Source organism: Labrus mixtus, chromosome 21, assembly GCF_963584025.1.
Source record: "Labrus mixtus chromosome 21, fLabMix1.1, whole genome shotgun sequence".
Taxonomy (NCBI): Eukaryota; Metazoa; Chordata; class Actinopteri; order Labriformes; family Labridae; genus Labrus; species Labrus mixtus.
In genome coordinates this window covers 20914195-20929322 of record NC_083632.1, presented here as the reverse complement: position 1 = coordinate 20929322, position 15128 = coordinate 20914195, and the positions used below count along the sequence as shown (strand labels likewise).

The 15128-nt window shown below is 40.1% G+C and overlaps 2 protein-coding genes across 2 annotated transcripts; both read left to right on the top strand.

Moving 5' to 3' along the window:
* The first annotated feature begins 1107 nt into the window (after positions 1–1107).
* neurl2 (neuralized E3 ubiquitin protein ligase 2) lies at positions 1108–3859 on the top strand. The gene is made up of 2 exons (XM_061028937.1): positions 1108–2162; positions 3542–3859. Exons 1-2 carry the CDS (start codon positions 1373–1375, stop codon positions 3655–3657), a joined length of 906 nt encoding a protein of 301 aa, XP_060884920.1. The 5' UTR covers positions 1108–1372; the 3' UTR covers positions 3658–3859.
* Positions 3860–4894: 1035 nt separating this feature from the next.
* Positions 4895–7760, top strand: msrb1b (methionine sulfoxide reductase B1b). The gene is made up of 4 exons (XM_061028750.1): positions 4895–5067; positions 5706–5848; positions 6002–6119; positions 6949–7760. Exons 1-4 carry the CDS (start codon positions 5013–5015, stop codon positions 6963–6965), a joined length of 333 nt encoding a protein of 110 aa, XP_060884733.1. The 5' UTR covers positions 4895–5012; the 3' UTR covers positions 6966–7760.
* Positions 7761–15128: the final 7368 nt, after the last annotated feature.

The following is a 15128-nucleotide window of genomic DNA, read 5'->3' as shown; positions in this document are numbered from 1 at the left end:
TTTGAGAAGATTCAAGGGTTTCAAGGTAATAGGTGAAACGGATCCCAATGATTTTATTTATGATATTGTCTTTATTGATGGCCAGGTTTCCTGTTGTATTGTGTTGTGAGTTACTCTGCATCCACACCCCTATACTCAAAATAGGAGATAAATTAGGCCCAGATTTTGATCATCTGAGTGACATATTACAAACAGAGAAGAGAAGGTATTGTTAAGAAAATGCAACAACCCCTCCACTCAACCTCCCCCAGTGATAACATTCAGACAAAATTTGCTGTACCTGTTTTATGTCTGTGGCATTATTTTGTTATTTTTGTTATCTCATGCTAGGAGATGACTTGCATGCTCTGCCTAAGTGCTCTGTACTTTTTTTTGGTATAAGATGTGCTGCATTGTTTTAAAAACTGTTAAAAGTTAATAAAAACTTAAGTTACAAAAAAAAAAAGATTCAGACAAAATGATGTTATGTTTTTTTTGTACAATTTCAAACAAATAATTTTGAGTATGTTTATGGTTAATCCCACTTTATACATTTTACACGTTTTATTAATATAGGCCTACATAGAGTGAAAATACCTTTTCCCCCTTTTTGATATAGTGAAATTTAAGGGACACCGTGTGAAGCACATAAAATTAATACAAGAAATATCTCCCCCTTTTAAACCTAATACCTCTTCATTATTATCATAGCAAATCTCTACAGACCTCTCTATCCTGGTGAATTACTTTAATTGCTGCTTTACATAATAATACAATCCAGACTGTATTGTGGTGGTGGCATGACTATATATAGAGTGCTGCTCTGAAAGGCCTGCTGTTTAACATATCTCTCTGGCATATGGTGCATTGTGATTATTACGCTGCTGTTACTTCTGTACATGCAAATTGAATGAGCCTCAGAGCCCAGGGGGGGCTTTGTTGCTCCTGCTCACCCTACCTCAATATCTTTGCATGTCTGGTGCACAAGAGTGACTGTGGGCATGTGCATGTTGGCCACCCCCCATCAGCTCACTCTCTCACTCACACACACACACACACACACACACACACACACACATACCTTGCCATCTGTTGACATGTGCAACTGTTCAAAAATAGCCCCCTACCAGAACCTTCCCAGAGTTGGCTGCAGATAAGCAGAACAGGGATCTTGTTGTGTGTCTTTGCAAGTTGTCGCGTTTCCTCAATCCACCATGTGTTGGCCAGCAGCCTTTGGAAGCCACTTCAAGTCAATTTGAACGGAAACTTTTTCCTAAGTTGGGCTTTGTTTGTTACATTTTTTTGGCTCTCCAGCAGCAAATTTTTGTCGATGTACAATTCTTGTCCCCGAACCAGAGAGGCTGCTTGAATCGGTGCAAACACAACTCAAAAAATGGAGCCTTTTCCCGACCAATTCACGGAATTCCACCCAATCCATGGCACCAACGTCATACTGGACCGCTCAGGAACCCAGGCCACCCGCGTGGAGAGCTTTGCTAACGGAGTGTGTTTCAGCAAACACCCCCTGAAGCCTGGGGAGATTTTTCTCATCGAGATCGAGGATAAGGAGCTGGGCTGGTGCGGACACCTCCGGGTCGGCCTGACAGCCAGGGACCCGGGGGGCCTAGATGTGGTACCTGAATACTCCATCCCGGACCTGACGGATGTAGGGGACAGCTGGGTTTTCGCCATTACTCGCAACCACAACAAGGTCATAGAGGACCCAGGAGCAGAGGGTGAGGAAGCTGGAGAGGGAGGACTGGCTGGAGGACACAGGCTCGGACGAGGGGAGGTGGAAGGTTTACTTGGAGTTGAAGGAGATGTTAATCAACGAGGGGGCAACAACAGCAAACCAAAGACCTTCTTCACTGACTCTCACTTGTACATTGAGAATATTCGGATCCCCAGAGACAAGCTGGTCGGACGGAGCAGGCCCGGACGCTTCAGTCACATTTTGGACGACTTGTATAAAACCAACGCTTTGCCTCCCACAGCCAGACGCAGCAGGATAGGAGTTCTGTACGTTCAAAAGGGGAGAGACCTGGCTGATATGCACATAGTCATCAATGGAGAGGACATGGGAGCTTCTGCAAAGGGGATCCCAGCCGTCCAACCTCTCTATGCTGTGGTGGACGTCTTTGCTGCTACTAAGTGTGTCCGAATCGTCCAGGTGGAGTATGGATGTGAGTTTCACCATGGTGCTTTTTTTTTTTAAAGAGGACATATGATCCCCCTTCTCCATCAAACAGTCCCCAGGGGTCTAAATGAAACATCTGAGCTGTGCTTTGGTCAAAATATAACATGAATCAAGCACCAGAGGAGGTTTGTGACCCTGTATAAACCAGCTCTCTCAGAACGCTCCGTTTTGGTGTGTGTGTCTCTTTAAATGCAATGAGACCCCTGAGTTTTCCTGGTAGACATAACTCCTCAGTAGCGAGAATAAAAATGGCGGACCTGTGCAAAAGTTTTGCTCTAGGCTGGGGGTGGAGTCTATGGGTGGAGATATCAGGGGAGGGGGGGGGATTTTTTTTTCACCAGAATCCCACTGTGACATCACAAGGAGAGCAGATTTGAAACGGAGCATTTTTCTCTGTGTTGTAAGACTTATGCAGACCAAAAAAAAAAGACTGGATGGGTTTAATTCACTGTAGAAGAGGATTTTTCATAATATGTCCCCTTTAATCATTGATTAATTTTCAAAGAATAGCTGCCTTTGCACTGACAGTTTATATGTTTTGCTGAAAACATATAAATGTTGTCGACTGTCAGAGACACAACAACCTGTCAGACATGTTGTTTGTAGTTGCTTTGTGTCTCTTTGTAGTTCTAATGTATTACTTTATGGTTGTTTTTCATCTCTTTATTGTAAATTAGCATCTTTGACTTATCTTGTGGTTGTTTTGGGTCCATGTGGTAATTTTACATTTATTCCTGTTCCCTTTGTGTGTCTCTTTGTTGACGTGTTGTGTAACTAAGTGCAGATAAATGACATAGACTTATGGAGTCTTTGTGAACTCAGCTTCCATCTCTGTATAGATGTGTCTGTGTGGTCGTTTTGCATCTCTTCGGGGTAAGTTTGTTGTTTTTATCTATGTGTCTGCTCGTTGTAGAAAAGTAGAAAATGAAGCTTCTCTTTGTTGTCATTGTAAGTCTTTGTGGTCATCTTTCATCTCTTTGTGGAACCTTGTCGTCATTTTGGCTGTTTTTGTAGCCATTAGGGGGGCGGGGTCATCTTGCATTCTTCTTCTTTTTGTCATTTGGCATGTCTTTTTTGTCACTTTGTGTCTCTTTGTAGTTGTGTTGCGTCCCTTTGTAGGTATTTTCCACCCTTGTGGGCCCCTTATTGTCATTTTACATTTTGTTTTCAGTAACTTTGTGTGTTGTTGTTTTGGGTGATTGACTTTTAAAACAAGACATACAAATGATAGGCTGTAGATCCGTTCAGTTATCAATCAACACTTTTACTGTAATACTTTTTTCCTCATTACTTCTTCAGAGTTTCTCTCCATTCCTTTATTCTGCTAACCCACTGTCCCCCCCTCTCTCTCTCTTTCTGGTCCAGTCTCGTCCTTGCAGACATTGTGCAGGAAGGCGATCCAGAAGCACATCGTCCACAGGATGGCCATTGACTGGCTTGAGCTGCCGGAGGCTCTGAAGCACTACTGCAAATATGAATGATGGACGCAGCCCTTCCATGGACAGAAATATGATCTCTGATTTGTCTCAAGAAAAATACATTTATTTTTATGATGGAACTCTATTTATTTATTTATTTATAGAGTAAAGCTAGAAGACAAATGCTCTTGAAACTTGCCAGACTGTGATAACACTGACACCATTATTTTGAGGTGACATTTGCCAAATAAAATAAATTCACAGTTATTTTTGGTGTCTGTGTGATTCTGCTTTCTACTCACAATGTATGCAGATAGATTATTTTATCTTTTTCTTGAATCTTCAAGGGTAAACATAGCTCACTTTAGGTGACGGATTATGTTTATTTTCATGTAATAAACCCAAAAATCCAACAACAACAAAAACATTGAGCATTCATGGTCTTGTTGGATTTTTGGTAATGTGTTTTATTTTTTAAATAAAGTTGTATAGGTTATTGGATATTGTCTCATATCAAATAATGCATCAGTTTAATCTTTTTGTGTTTGACATAATCCATGACTTTGTAATCCTTATCTTAAAATTGAACATATCCAAATAAAATGATATCATTTCACCAGCATGTTGCAGCAGGCATCTGTTCACCAATGAGTCTGGTTCTGATTGAGGTTTCTGCTGGTACCAATTAGGTATACCTGCTTAGAGTGGATTAATGATTGGTTCCTTTGAATAATATAACAAAGAGTCAAGTCTACACTCAACTCTATGTAATGGACCATAAGTGTTTGTCATGACATGGTGCTATGTGAATAAAAGATGCTCTGGTATTTGTTTAAAAATCAAAGGAGTATCATTTAGCTCAGGGGTGGGCAACTGGTGGCCCCCATCCACCCCCAACGTGGCCCTCAGGTCAAGTTTTACATATCAATTAATTGGAAACATGAAGAAAACATGACAAATATGCCATGAAATACTGAAAATCAGAAATATGTCCATGATAATATTCGATCACTGGTAGGCCAACATGTTGAGTTAATTTGAGACATAATTGACTGTAATCGTTTTTGTTTACTACTATTTGGCCCTCTGGCAGTGAGAATTAAATGAATGCCTTCGGCCCTTGCTGTGACCAAAGTTTCCCATCCCTGATTTAGCTCATTCGTGTTTCGGATAAACAACATAAATTCAGTGCTTCTATCAGGCAGTGATTTCTTGATGTAGAGCTCACGTCCTCCTTTCCTCCTGTTGTCAAACAGCGACATCCAGCGGTAAAACAGGGAACAGCACCTGGGCGGAGCTTGCGTTAAATCCACACGAGAGGAGGGAGACACGGTCATCTGTCAGCGCCGTTTGAAGGAAAGAATTAAAGCAGAATAAGGTCCATACTGCCTTCACGTTATCTGAACACAAACCACAGCATGTCTTTCTGTCAGTTTTTCGGCGGAGAGGTCTACAAGGATCATTTCAAACCAGGTGAGCGGACTGTGGCTGTTGTTTCAGATAGCGGTGATGTGATGTAACCTCACCTCCATGTAGTCTGGATTATAAAGGACAGCATCACCTTTTTTCATCTTCTTTGTGTTGTTTTAATGTTTTGATTGAAAACGACTAGTATTCCGTTACTGTGAGCTCTTCAAATTAGAATGACTTGTAGTTTTCTAATATGAATAAATAACAATAATGAAAAAATGTTCACTTAAATTGGTAAAATATCGCTTTAATGTAGATTTAATTCATACGTTAAGCCATGAAGTTATGGTATAAATAAACCAATAGAACTTGTTATGGTATTGTCAACGATTTTTTATTTTTTTGCCAAGTCACCCCTGTGAATAAAGTCACTTAAGTTTTCAGATTTTGACTTTCTCCACAGCCTGTCATTTAATTTGTCGTATTAAAGGTGTCACGTGTGTGAAGAAAGTATAAATTAAAGATATACTGTAGGTTGAAAATAACTCAGATTGTCCTAGGACCCATGTTCAAAACACCAACAGACATGATGCTTATTCAAAACAGATCAATATACACTCGGTGTCTTGAATATTCTAATGAATCTAAGGGAAGAATTGTACCATCTGGACCATGTTTATAAAATAATTGTTCCCCCTCAGGTATGTATGTGTGCTCCAAGTGTAACCATCCCCTGTTCTCCAGTCGATCAAAGTTCGCCCACTCGTCTCCCTGGCCGGCTTTCACTGACACCATCAGAGAGGACAGCGTCACCAAGATGATGGAGACGCTCACTGCATTCAAGGTCACTGTCTCAACTCGATTTCTGCAGTTTTTTGTCTCTTTCTGTAAATCGTCTGAAGCATTACTGCTGCAGCATCATTTACATAGATACATAATATTTCCCCATCAGGATGAGACAAAAGGAGATGAATGTGTCTGTGCTTCATGTGTGCAGGTTCTGTGTGGGAAATGTGGCAACGGGCTGGGACATGAGTTTGTAAACGACGGCCCGGAGGAAGGAGTGTCGCGCTTTTGAATATTCAGCAACTCGCTCAAGTTTGTCCCCACCAAAGGTAAGATGACCACAGATATAAGCCACAGATATAAGCCTCAAATGTAAAAAACAATACCAACCAACCTTCCCCAAACCTCTGCTCTGACTTAGTGAGGGAAGAAAAAGAAAGTAAGTAGGACTTAGTAGGACGCTGTGAGGATGTATTTCTTTTTATGATCCAGTGTGCACCAAAAAAATCGCATTCATCCCCATTGTTTTCAAGTTGCAACAACAAAGCAGCCGAGGCTTAAATAGCTTAAAAACAAGTCCTAAAATGGATTATGGATGTGGCTAAATAAAGCTGAGAGGTTGTGGAAAAGTGGATTTTTGTGTGAGAGATGGACAAAAGTATTTATATCCTGTCATCAAAGAATCAGGATCATAATGTGCCTTGAGTTACAGAAGTAAACACTCTCATTATGCATAACATCCCCTTGTGTTATACACTGGAGCACTAAAGCTCTAATGTGAGATCAATATTCATCTTGCAGTTTGTCAAGTGTGAGCAACATGTACAGTTTCCCAGTTTTTTTAAAGAAAAGTTTTAAGTTATTGGAATAGGGGATTGCATCAAATTGATGTTTTTGAAATATTCCTCCTTTATTAGATTTCCCTCCTGTTCCTTCAATTATATTATTCTCTTAAATTGTAAGCTGTAAGATAGACAGAAAAATATTGAAGAGAGGTTACTTACAATTCTAGTTTTTGTTGTTGTTTTTTTTAACTTTCCACCACTGCCATTTTCTTCAAACATGATGACTTGATTAGATCACCATGTTTCCATGCGTCATGCAGAGATGCAGAGATGCAGTCGCAGTAAATGTGTTTGTTTTGTGTCTTCGTCTCAGGCAAGGACAAGCAGTAAAGAGCGAGGTCTTGAGTTTTTCTGCTGCTCCAGTATCTGCTGCTCGGTCCAGGATGAGTGCACAGGTCAGGTCAGTGTGTGACGTGGACAGGAGAAAAGGCCTGAGAGGGATATCCTGTCTGCTGAAGGATCTTTGACCAGCCTGTGACACAGTGAAAGGACCACACCACACTCTCTCTCTCTCTCTCTCTCTCGCTCTCTCTCTATCTCTTTCTCTCTCTCTCTCTCTCTCTCTGCAAATCCTTCACCAGAAACAAGTTACATTCCTAAATACCTCATATTTAGATTTATATGAACTTCTCCTGCAAAATTTCTCTCAACAAAGAATATCAGTACATTTATTAGATCTTAAAAGATGCATCAACGTTTTCTTTCAGTGTTCACTTACCATTTATTGCTGCTGTCTTTTTCCTAATGATTACAATAATTACATTGACTTGTCAGTATCTTTCACTCCCATCAAATTCCTAAGAGTTATTGTAACCATGTTATCTATGCACTGAATAGGACTGCCTGCTATTTTTGGATTTATACAAATGTATATTCATGAGTATGCAATAACACAAAAAAAGTGTTTATTTAACTTCCTGTATGTCATGTACTGTTAGCCAAATTACTTGAATGGATGCTTTTTGACTGTGTCTCTGAGGACTTTTGTGTATTTGTCATTTCTGAGTGTAGAGCTTATTGTGGTAAAAAAAAAAAAAAAAAGGATTTTGATTTATTGTCCATTGTAACTGTACAGATACAACTTTAGAAGACAAAACAAATAAAACAAATAGTTTAGTAGATTTTTGGTTTTCCTGTTGTACAATTTTACATTCATACATCAATACACTGTGGAGGGATATGACACTTTAAAGACCTCACACTCAGAACATGTGAAATGTGATGCAATGTAACACATCAGCATCTTAAACAGTTAAAATCCTATTTTAGCTACTGTACTAATACAAACATTAATTAACATCAATGCTGCAGTAAAATATTCTTAAAAATACTAAAATCAATGTAGCATTTAGAAATTAAATGAATATTCAGTGTGACATAAGTAAAGCGTCTGAGAACCGAAGCTGGGCACACGTTCATATATCGGAAATTGTGGACAGTAATTGTTTTTATTAATATTTAACATAGACATCAATTTGTGATGATTGAAACCTTGAACTTTTAGTAAATTGCCCTTTCCGTAAATGTCCAATTATAAGGTTAAATGGATCCCAGATTAACTGTTAAAGATGTGAATTTTATTCAAAGAACTATGCCCACCTCTGCTGAGTACTTTCATTTGTGTCAAACTTCTAAACGGACACTTCCAAAACTGACCTGTAGATGGCAACCTTATCCCTTTCCAAGACATCCACTCCTCCATAGAAGTACAGGGTCAACAGCTTTACCATTTTTATTGGAACGTTTGATGCAGACAGTATGTGATACTTTTTGTTTTTTCAGGGGGAGTGTAGCGCCTGCTTCAGATCCCACTTTACTAGCAAGTCTGCCCTCCATGAACACATTTTTTTGTGTATATGTTTGTTGTCTTGCATCTGGTTAATTATGGATGCTGGTGGTTTCTGAAGTACAGGGTCTCCAGCTCCCTCTGTGGCCCAGCTGCAGGCCATATTCTCTGGGCTCCGAGGGTTGGCAGAGACCCTGAGGTTTACATGAGTAGCCGGGCCGCCTGGAAAGAGACCGTGGGCTATCATTACAAAGGAAGTGCACTCACGCACACACACATACACACACACCACCCCAGGAAAACATCTTCTAATCAACACACTGCCATACTCCTATTGAATGTCGCATATAAAGTATCTCTCACATCTATCTTCAAATGATCTTAGCACATGCATTAATGTCTTACACCATTAAGCCAAAATACACACAAAAACACCCACACTGTACTCCATTTTATTGGTCCGACCACAGACAAGTTAAGTTTGAATCATATTTTCTTTGAAAACATCACGTCTTGTAGCATGCAATTACAGGAGGTCATCATAACATTCATAGAAGTTGTTGAACTCTCAGCAGCATCAAAATTTCAATATTCTGGAGCGCCGCTCAGCATCCGTCCAACTTTACTTCCACACGCTGCCAAAAGTGTTGAAATGAGTCTGAGCCCTTCAGAGTGGCAGAGAGGCCTGACCTTGCGTTGAGGTTGTCATGGCTGAGTAAATGTCCTCTTGTGTCGTCCTGGCAGGCAAACGTTCAGCAGCTTATTCTTTTTAACAGTGTGTGAGAGAGTGTGCATTTTTAGCAAAGGTGGTCCACTGGTAATGGAACCCACAACCTTGGCAGGACGTGCGTTTGGCTCCGCCCGCCAAAGTCTGAAACCAGTGGCTTTGACAGATTAACATAAAGCAAAATCAGGGAGAAGAAGGGAGAATGCAATTGTTACATTTGATAGCTGATGCTAACTCTTCTAGAAAATCAAACAAACCATATTATTCTTTTTGTTTGAAACAGTTTGTGCATTATGGTCATTAATGTGCCTTGTGATATACTAGACCTGCTCTTTATGTGGGAGCATGTTCCCACATATGTATGTATGTGTATGTAGGTATGTATATGCATATGTGTAGCATGTGATTGTATTACTTGTATACCGTATGTATATTTGTACTTATCTGGTTTTGTTTGTCTGACTTAAGGAAATGAAAACAAGGGTTCGGCATCTATAAGCTCTGCTTCAGCCGAAACCCTTTTCGATTCTTGTAATGATTGTGATTGTGACGATTTCTGCTGCTGCTGATCGAAATAAAATTACTCATTCATTCATTTACTATAAAGTGCTTCCAAAAAATCTTGTGGGAGGATAGGGCTTAAATTGAAGGGAAATGTAGGAACACAAGACCTAATTTTGAAAATGTCCTAGAAATGTGGGACCATATTAGCGGTTACATTTACAAGTTACTCTTTCTCCCCTTCCTGCCCTCAGACTACAACTAGCTATGTTCTCGTCGTTTTACTCAAGCAGGTGAAAATACTGTCCTTATGCTTGACAGAAAGCTCATGCCTGAATGATCACCTGTCTGTGTTTGCTTACTGTTCGGGACGTTCTTTCTCAAAGGATGCTACTGAGCTGACGTTAGCGTAACCTCGCCCACTGATTAGAATTACCACAGTTTTGTTCAAATGTATGCTATGGTTAGCAATTTTAGAGAAACTGCAAAGAGTACAGACACACAGAGTAACCCTAAAAAAGGGCTTTTGTTCAAAGCTAGATTTCTCTGGAATTTATGTGTTACTAGCTAGCTAGCTTAAGCATGTGGAAGTTTCAGCTTATAGACATTGGATGTTGAGGTTGAGTACACACAAATGAGCTGATGCTAGGATATCTTACAGTCAGTCAAAGATAGATATGATTCTGTTGAAATGTAAAGAGCGTGACAGTGAATATAAAACCACAAGAATAAAACTTAACTGCTGTAAAGTTAGCTTATTTGTCCCAGACAGCCAACGTAACAAGCACTGAGTGTGCAGAGTGAAGTTAGCTAGTAAGCTTGCTAGCAGTGTGTTGACACTGGATGTGTTCGCTTTAAAGTTTGTTTGTTTTTGTTTTTCAGTCTTTTCTCTCTAATCTTTCTTTTAACTCTGTTATTTTATGAAGTTTATTCATCAACTCCACGTTGTTAGAGCTTAAATTAATGTTGTCAATGTACTTCAGTTTATGATTTCTATAGTTTTTCAAAGTAACTTTACCTCTCTGTCCTACAACCCAACGTTTAAAATGTTCCCTATTTTCTTTGTCTGTTTAGACGATAACAACATTTCTAATGACGCAACATTATCTTTTGGAAAATGAAAAGACACCATGCCACACAGTGCTTTATTGTTGTTTTTAGCTGGTTGTTTGCCTTCAGGGTGGATCAGAGAAATGATAGTAAGCATGCAGTCAGTGCTTTACACTTCCAATTCTCTGGAAAACCAGCATTCAAAGGAGTGTTTTGGCACGGATGAAAGGTATGTGTCTGGCCCGCAAATACGTTAAGTACCAAACTGGTTTGAACAGCAATGCGGTTTACAAATTTAGCATTTTGTGCAAAACTATGAGACAGATAAATCAGCAATACATTATCCTCCTATGACTGATGTTACCCAGCACCTGTGAGTCATATTTATCTTCAGATCCATGCTGTATTCTGGTTTTCTCATTTTTTGAGCATGAGAAGTGAATAAATCTTAATAAGGGAAGCAGTTTGAACTCAGGAAACCCTTTTTCACATGCTCAACTTAGCCTAAGTCACTGTCTCGTTTGGTTGTTATTCTGTGTTTAGCATCTTTGAGTACTCAGAAAAGCTATAAAAGTCTATTCCATTGTTATTTTTATCATAAACTTGAAGTTAATGGTGACTTCCCTTAAAGGGCCCTTACACTGAATTAACCTGCTGCCCTGTGAACTTTAAAAGACTTGGAGTAAATGTTTATTGCACTGGGAGAAAATGGACTTGTGTAGGAATGAAAAGAAACCTAATTAATATGATAAAAGATGAGTGGATTAAGAGGACAGCTGCATCTGCAATGAGGTCATTTTTAGAGCAGTTCAATTGCATTCAAAGACCCTCTCGGGTGTTCGCTGGGCTCTACTGTTGAATCTTCCATTAAATATAAACAGCTTAGGTAGAAGTCCCCTACCACACAATGATTGAAAGGGTAAATGAAACCCAATGAGTTTATTTAATAAAGCAAAAATGTTTTCTTCTACAAAGACTATTCTTATTCAGACTTCATAAACATTATCTTAGAGAAACGAAGGTGAAAAAAAGTGGATAAGTGTGTCCTAATAGACGTCTTTCAATATATTTGGGTTTCAGCTCATGAGCTCCAGATCAGATAAGATGATTATTCAAAATTACCCCATCAGTCATCGCTTACCCCAGGCCAAAAAAACAGGTGGATGACATCACAGTTATTGGGGCGCATATTAGAGCAGCCCGTCGTGCCAAAACACACACAACAGCAAAACGTGCACACCCAGCAAAAAGCATTATTGTCGAGATGCAGATAAGAGTAAGACTCAACTATTAAACATTTTTTAAAATGCCTTTGACTCATAAGAGCAGCTACTACACAATGACTTCAAGATTCAGTTTGTCACTTCCATAAAATACTCTCAGCATACATGGGAGCAAAATGCCGTTCTCCTCCAATCAGACACACAGACACATGCATAAAAAGAAGAACAAGAGTGTTACATCCTCTGCCTCTCAAAGTTCTTCTTCTCGATCATATTTTGCTAAATGCTCCAGAGATCAGGACTCAGCTTGCTCTGTTATCAAAGCTGTGTGATGTCATTTTGCATAAAAGTAATTGTGTTCCGCTCTATTGCTGCTGGCAGTCAACCAGTCGTTAAACTTTGACGTGCGTCTGTGATGTCAGTGATGTTCAACTTGTATGAAAGTTGAACATTGTTGCCAATCAAAGTGATGAAATGTAAAACTGTGGCTGCACGACCGACCTCAATGTGACATGGTAGGGTAGTAATGGTGCAGAGCACTGACGAAGCTCTGTTACCTTTATGTAACGTAATGGCACTTTTCTTTATGTTTATACCTAAACGTCCATGTCCTGTTGGCTCCTCACCTTAAGTCAGTTACCCAGGATATTCAGAAAGGAAAATCATGCCAACTCAGCGATGGTCCTTATGACTTTGCAGCTTTTTTCTCGTGCTGACTTGCAAGAAAACTGACCACCAAATCCAGTGTTGATTTGGAATATGAATTCTGATGACAAAACTTGTGATGTTTTTGACAAATAACAACCCTCTGCAATCTCTGATGATCCCTGATACTTCTAACAACTACCCAATAAAGTAACTTGTAACGCCACTCAATAATATCTATGTATTTTCAATGCTCAGGTCTTTAGTTCAGAAACATATGTAACTGAAAAGCTCTAAATTTACCTGAAATGTAATACTGACCCTTTTACTGTGAGCAGGGTATGTTGTCAAAGTTCAATAGTAAACTGGCTGCAACCATTACCCAGTACAGGCAGTTAACCAGTCCATCAGTGGGACAAGCGACATTCAGCATCTGGGCTGGATTACTCTCCATCCCCTGGACACAGAGAGAATCTCCACCATCCATCTTGATGTCTTGACATGTGGTGCCTGCCACCAGCTCCCCGAGTCCCCGCGTGTGACGCCAATGTCATCGCTCAGGTCCCTGCAGACCCCCAAATGTAACGCCATGCATCATACTGGAAGAGCCAGAGCATTGAGCCGCTGCTCAATAAGTCAGGAAACAGGCAGCGCGGACACAGAGGTATCGACACCTTTGGGGCTCAGGAGGGATTTGAGTCAGAAATCAACTTGGGACCTGACTGACTTATTGTCTTTCTTCATAAATGTCTCACAAAGGCTGTGAATCAGTGTTGGTACGAATGTGGTTTTGTCATAAATGTGTCTATTTGAATTTAATGTCAAGCTGTGTTGCCCAGAAAATGTATTTACCTTTTGTATTTTTGCATACAAGTAGCCTACATAGGGCCCAGGGTCTCCAGTAGTTAAGAGCCCAGTAAATTAGAGAAAATCTCCAACTTTGTGCTAAAGGGCAAGTCTGGAGAATGTTGAGACCTGGCTATCTGGAAAGTGTCCAGAAATCACCCATGAAAAGGGCTTATGAGGTCACTACTTGAAGTCATTTGAGTTTGTGACCTAATACAATTTATAGATTTGTTCTGCACATATTTATAAATTGCTTAACTTGTTGTAATAGACTGACGTGTAAGAACACACAAATGTTAAATTACAGCAAAGTTATAAAAATAATTTGACTAAACCCTCCAATCAGGGGGAGGGGTCTCAATGCAGACAGAAGCCCTTTACACATTCCGATTCTACAACAGCGTCGTAAATACACATTTGATCCGCAACAATGTATTATTGCTGTCCCAGTGAGTGACTTCAAAATGCATTATGGTGATGTGTGAGTGTGAGATATATTGCATGTAAACACACAGCAGGAGCTTCACATACACATACACTGAGGCATGCACACACACACACACAGCGCTGTTCCGTCCTGCTGTGCGTCACACCTTATGCTCCATTACGCCTCTGTTACTACCTCAACAGATCAGGAGCTGAACAACTTGGCCCCGCCACTTGGCCTCCGTGTTATACAATGCAGATGAGGTGCAACAGGGGCTTAAATATCCCACCTTGAACTGGCAGAATGGAAATGGACTTCATTTAAACAGACTGATCCCCTCATATTTAACTGTTTTATGTTGAATCCCTGACCCATGGCAGCTTTTTATTTACTATTCTGACTTTGCAGAATAGCAGAATTAAAATACAGATACATTAAATGTTCATTCAAATGCTCAATATAAAGATTTTTAAACAGTTTACTGAAAAAATAAAAAACATTCTTTATATCATATTATTCCAGAGAAACCGTAAAAAAGAGAGGGTGTTGCTTTGTTATTTTGATGACCTGACCTCATCAAACCCTTAAAAATGGAAAATTAGACCACAGCTACAAGCTGTTTCATAGTTTACACTCGGAGCTTTCTGGCATGTCTATAGCAGCAGTAGGTATAGAAGCCCATCCAGGTTTCAAGCTACATTTGCACAATTATCACCGTCTCATTCGGCACATTTCTGTTTCAGGATAAATTCCTCCTGACAGCAGGGCGGACTGTTTGTAAACACGGTCTCTGAGCGCTGTCTTACTTTGTTATCTTCAGTCCCGAGAGCAGATAACGCCGCAACTCTGCCTTCAAAGCCTCTAAGCTCCTTGCGCCGGAGCAAGGCACGCTCTGAAACTATTTAATCAGGAGCTTTTCTCTTGGCCTCTGCTGCAGACCTGGAACTGTGATACACACTGAAAGCAGCTCGACGTGACTCTGTGTGTGTGTGTGTGTGTGTGTGTGTGTGCGCGCGTGTGTGTGTGTGTGTGTGTGTGTGTGTGTGGTTGAAGTGGTTAAGGGGGTCATGTTTGTTTAGGCTGCCTGTCTCTCTCAGCGGGTCAGCCTAGAGCTCATAGGGGTATAATTTTGTGGTAAGGCTTCTGAGGATCTGACTAGTTTTCAAAGTTTTCCTGAGCCCCCCCCCCCCCCCCCCCCTGTGCTGCAGTCCATTAAGTTCTGACGTTTAAATTGTCAAATAATCAAATAGTTGATTCTCAGGCATGTTGATGGAGTTAAAACGTTCAA

What these genes read in the sequence shown, in the direction of transcription:
- neurl2 (XM_061028937.1), top strand. Translation starts at nt 1,373, where the DNA reads ATGGAGCCTTTTCCCGACCAATTCACGGAATTCCACCCAATCCATGGC. An exon ending in CGTCCAGGTGGAGTATGGAT is followed by an intron (nt 2,163 to 3,541) that starts GTGAGTTTCACC and finishes TTTCTGGTCCAG; the next exon opens with TCTCGTCCTTGCAGACATTG.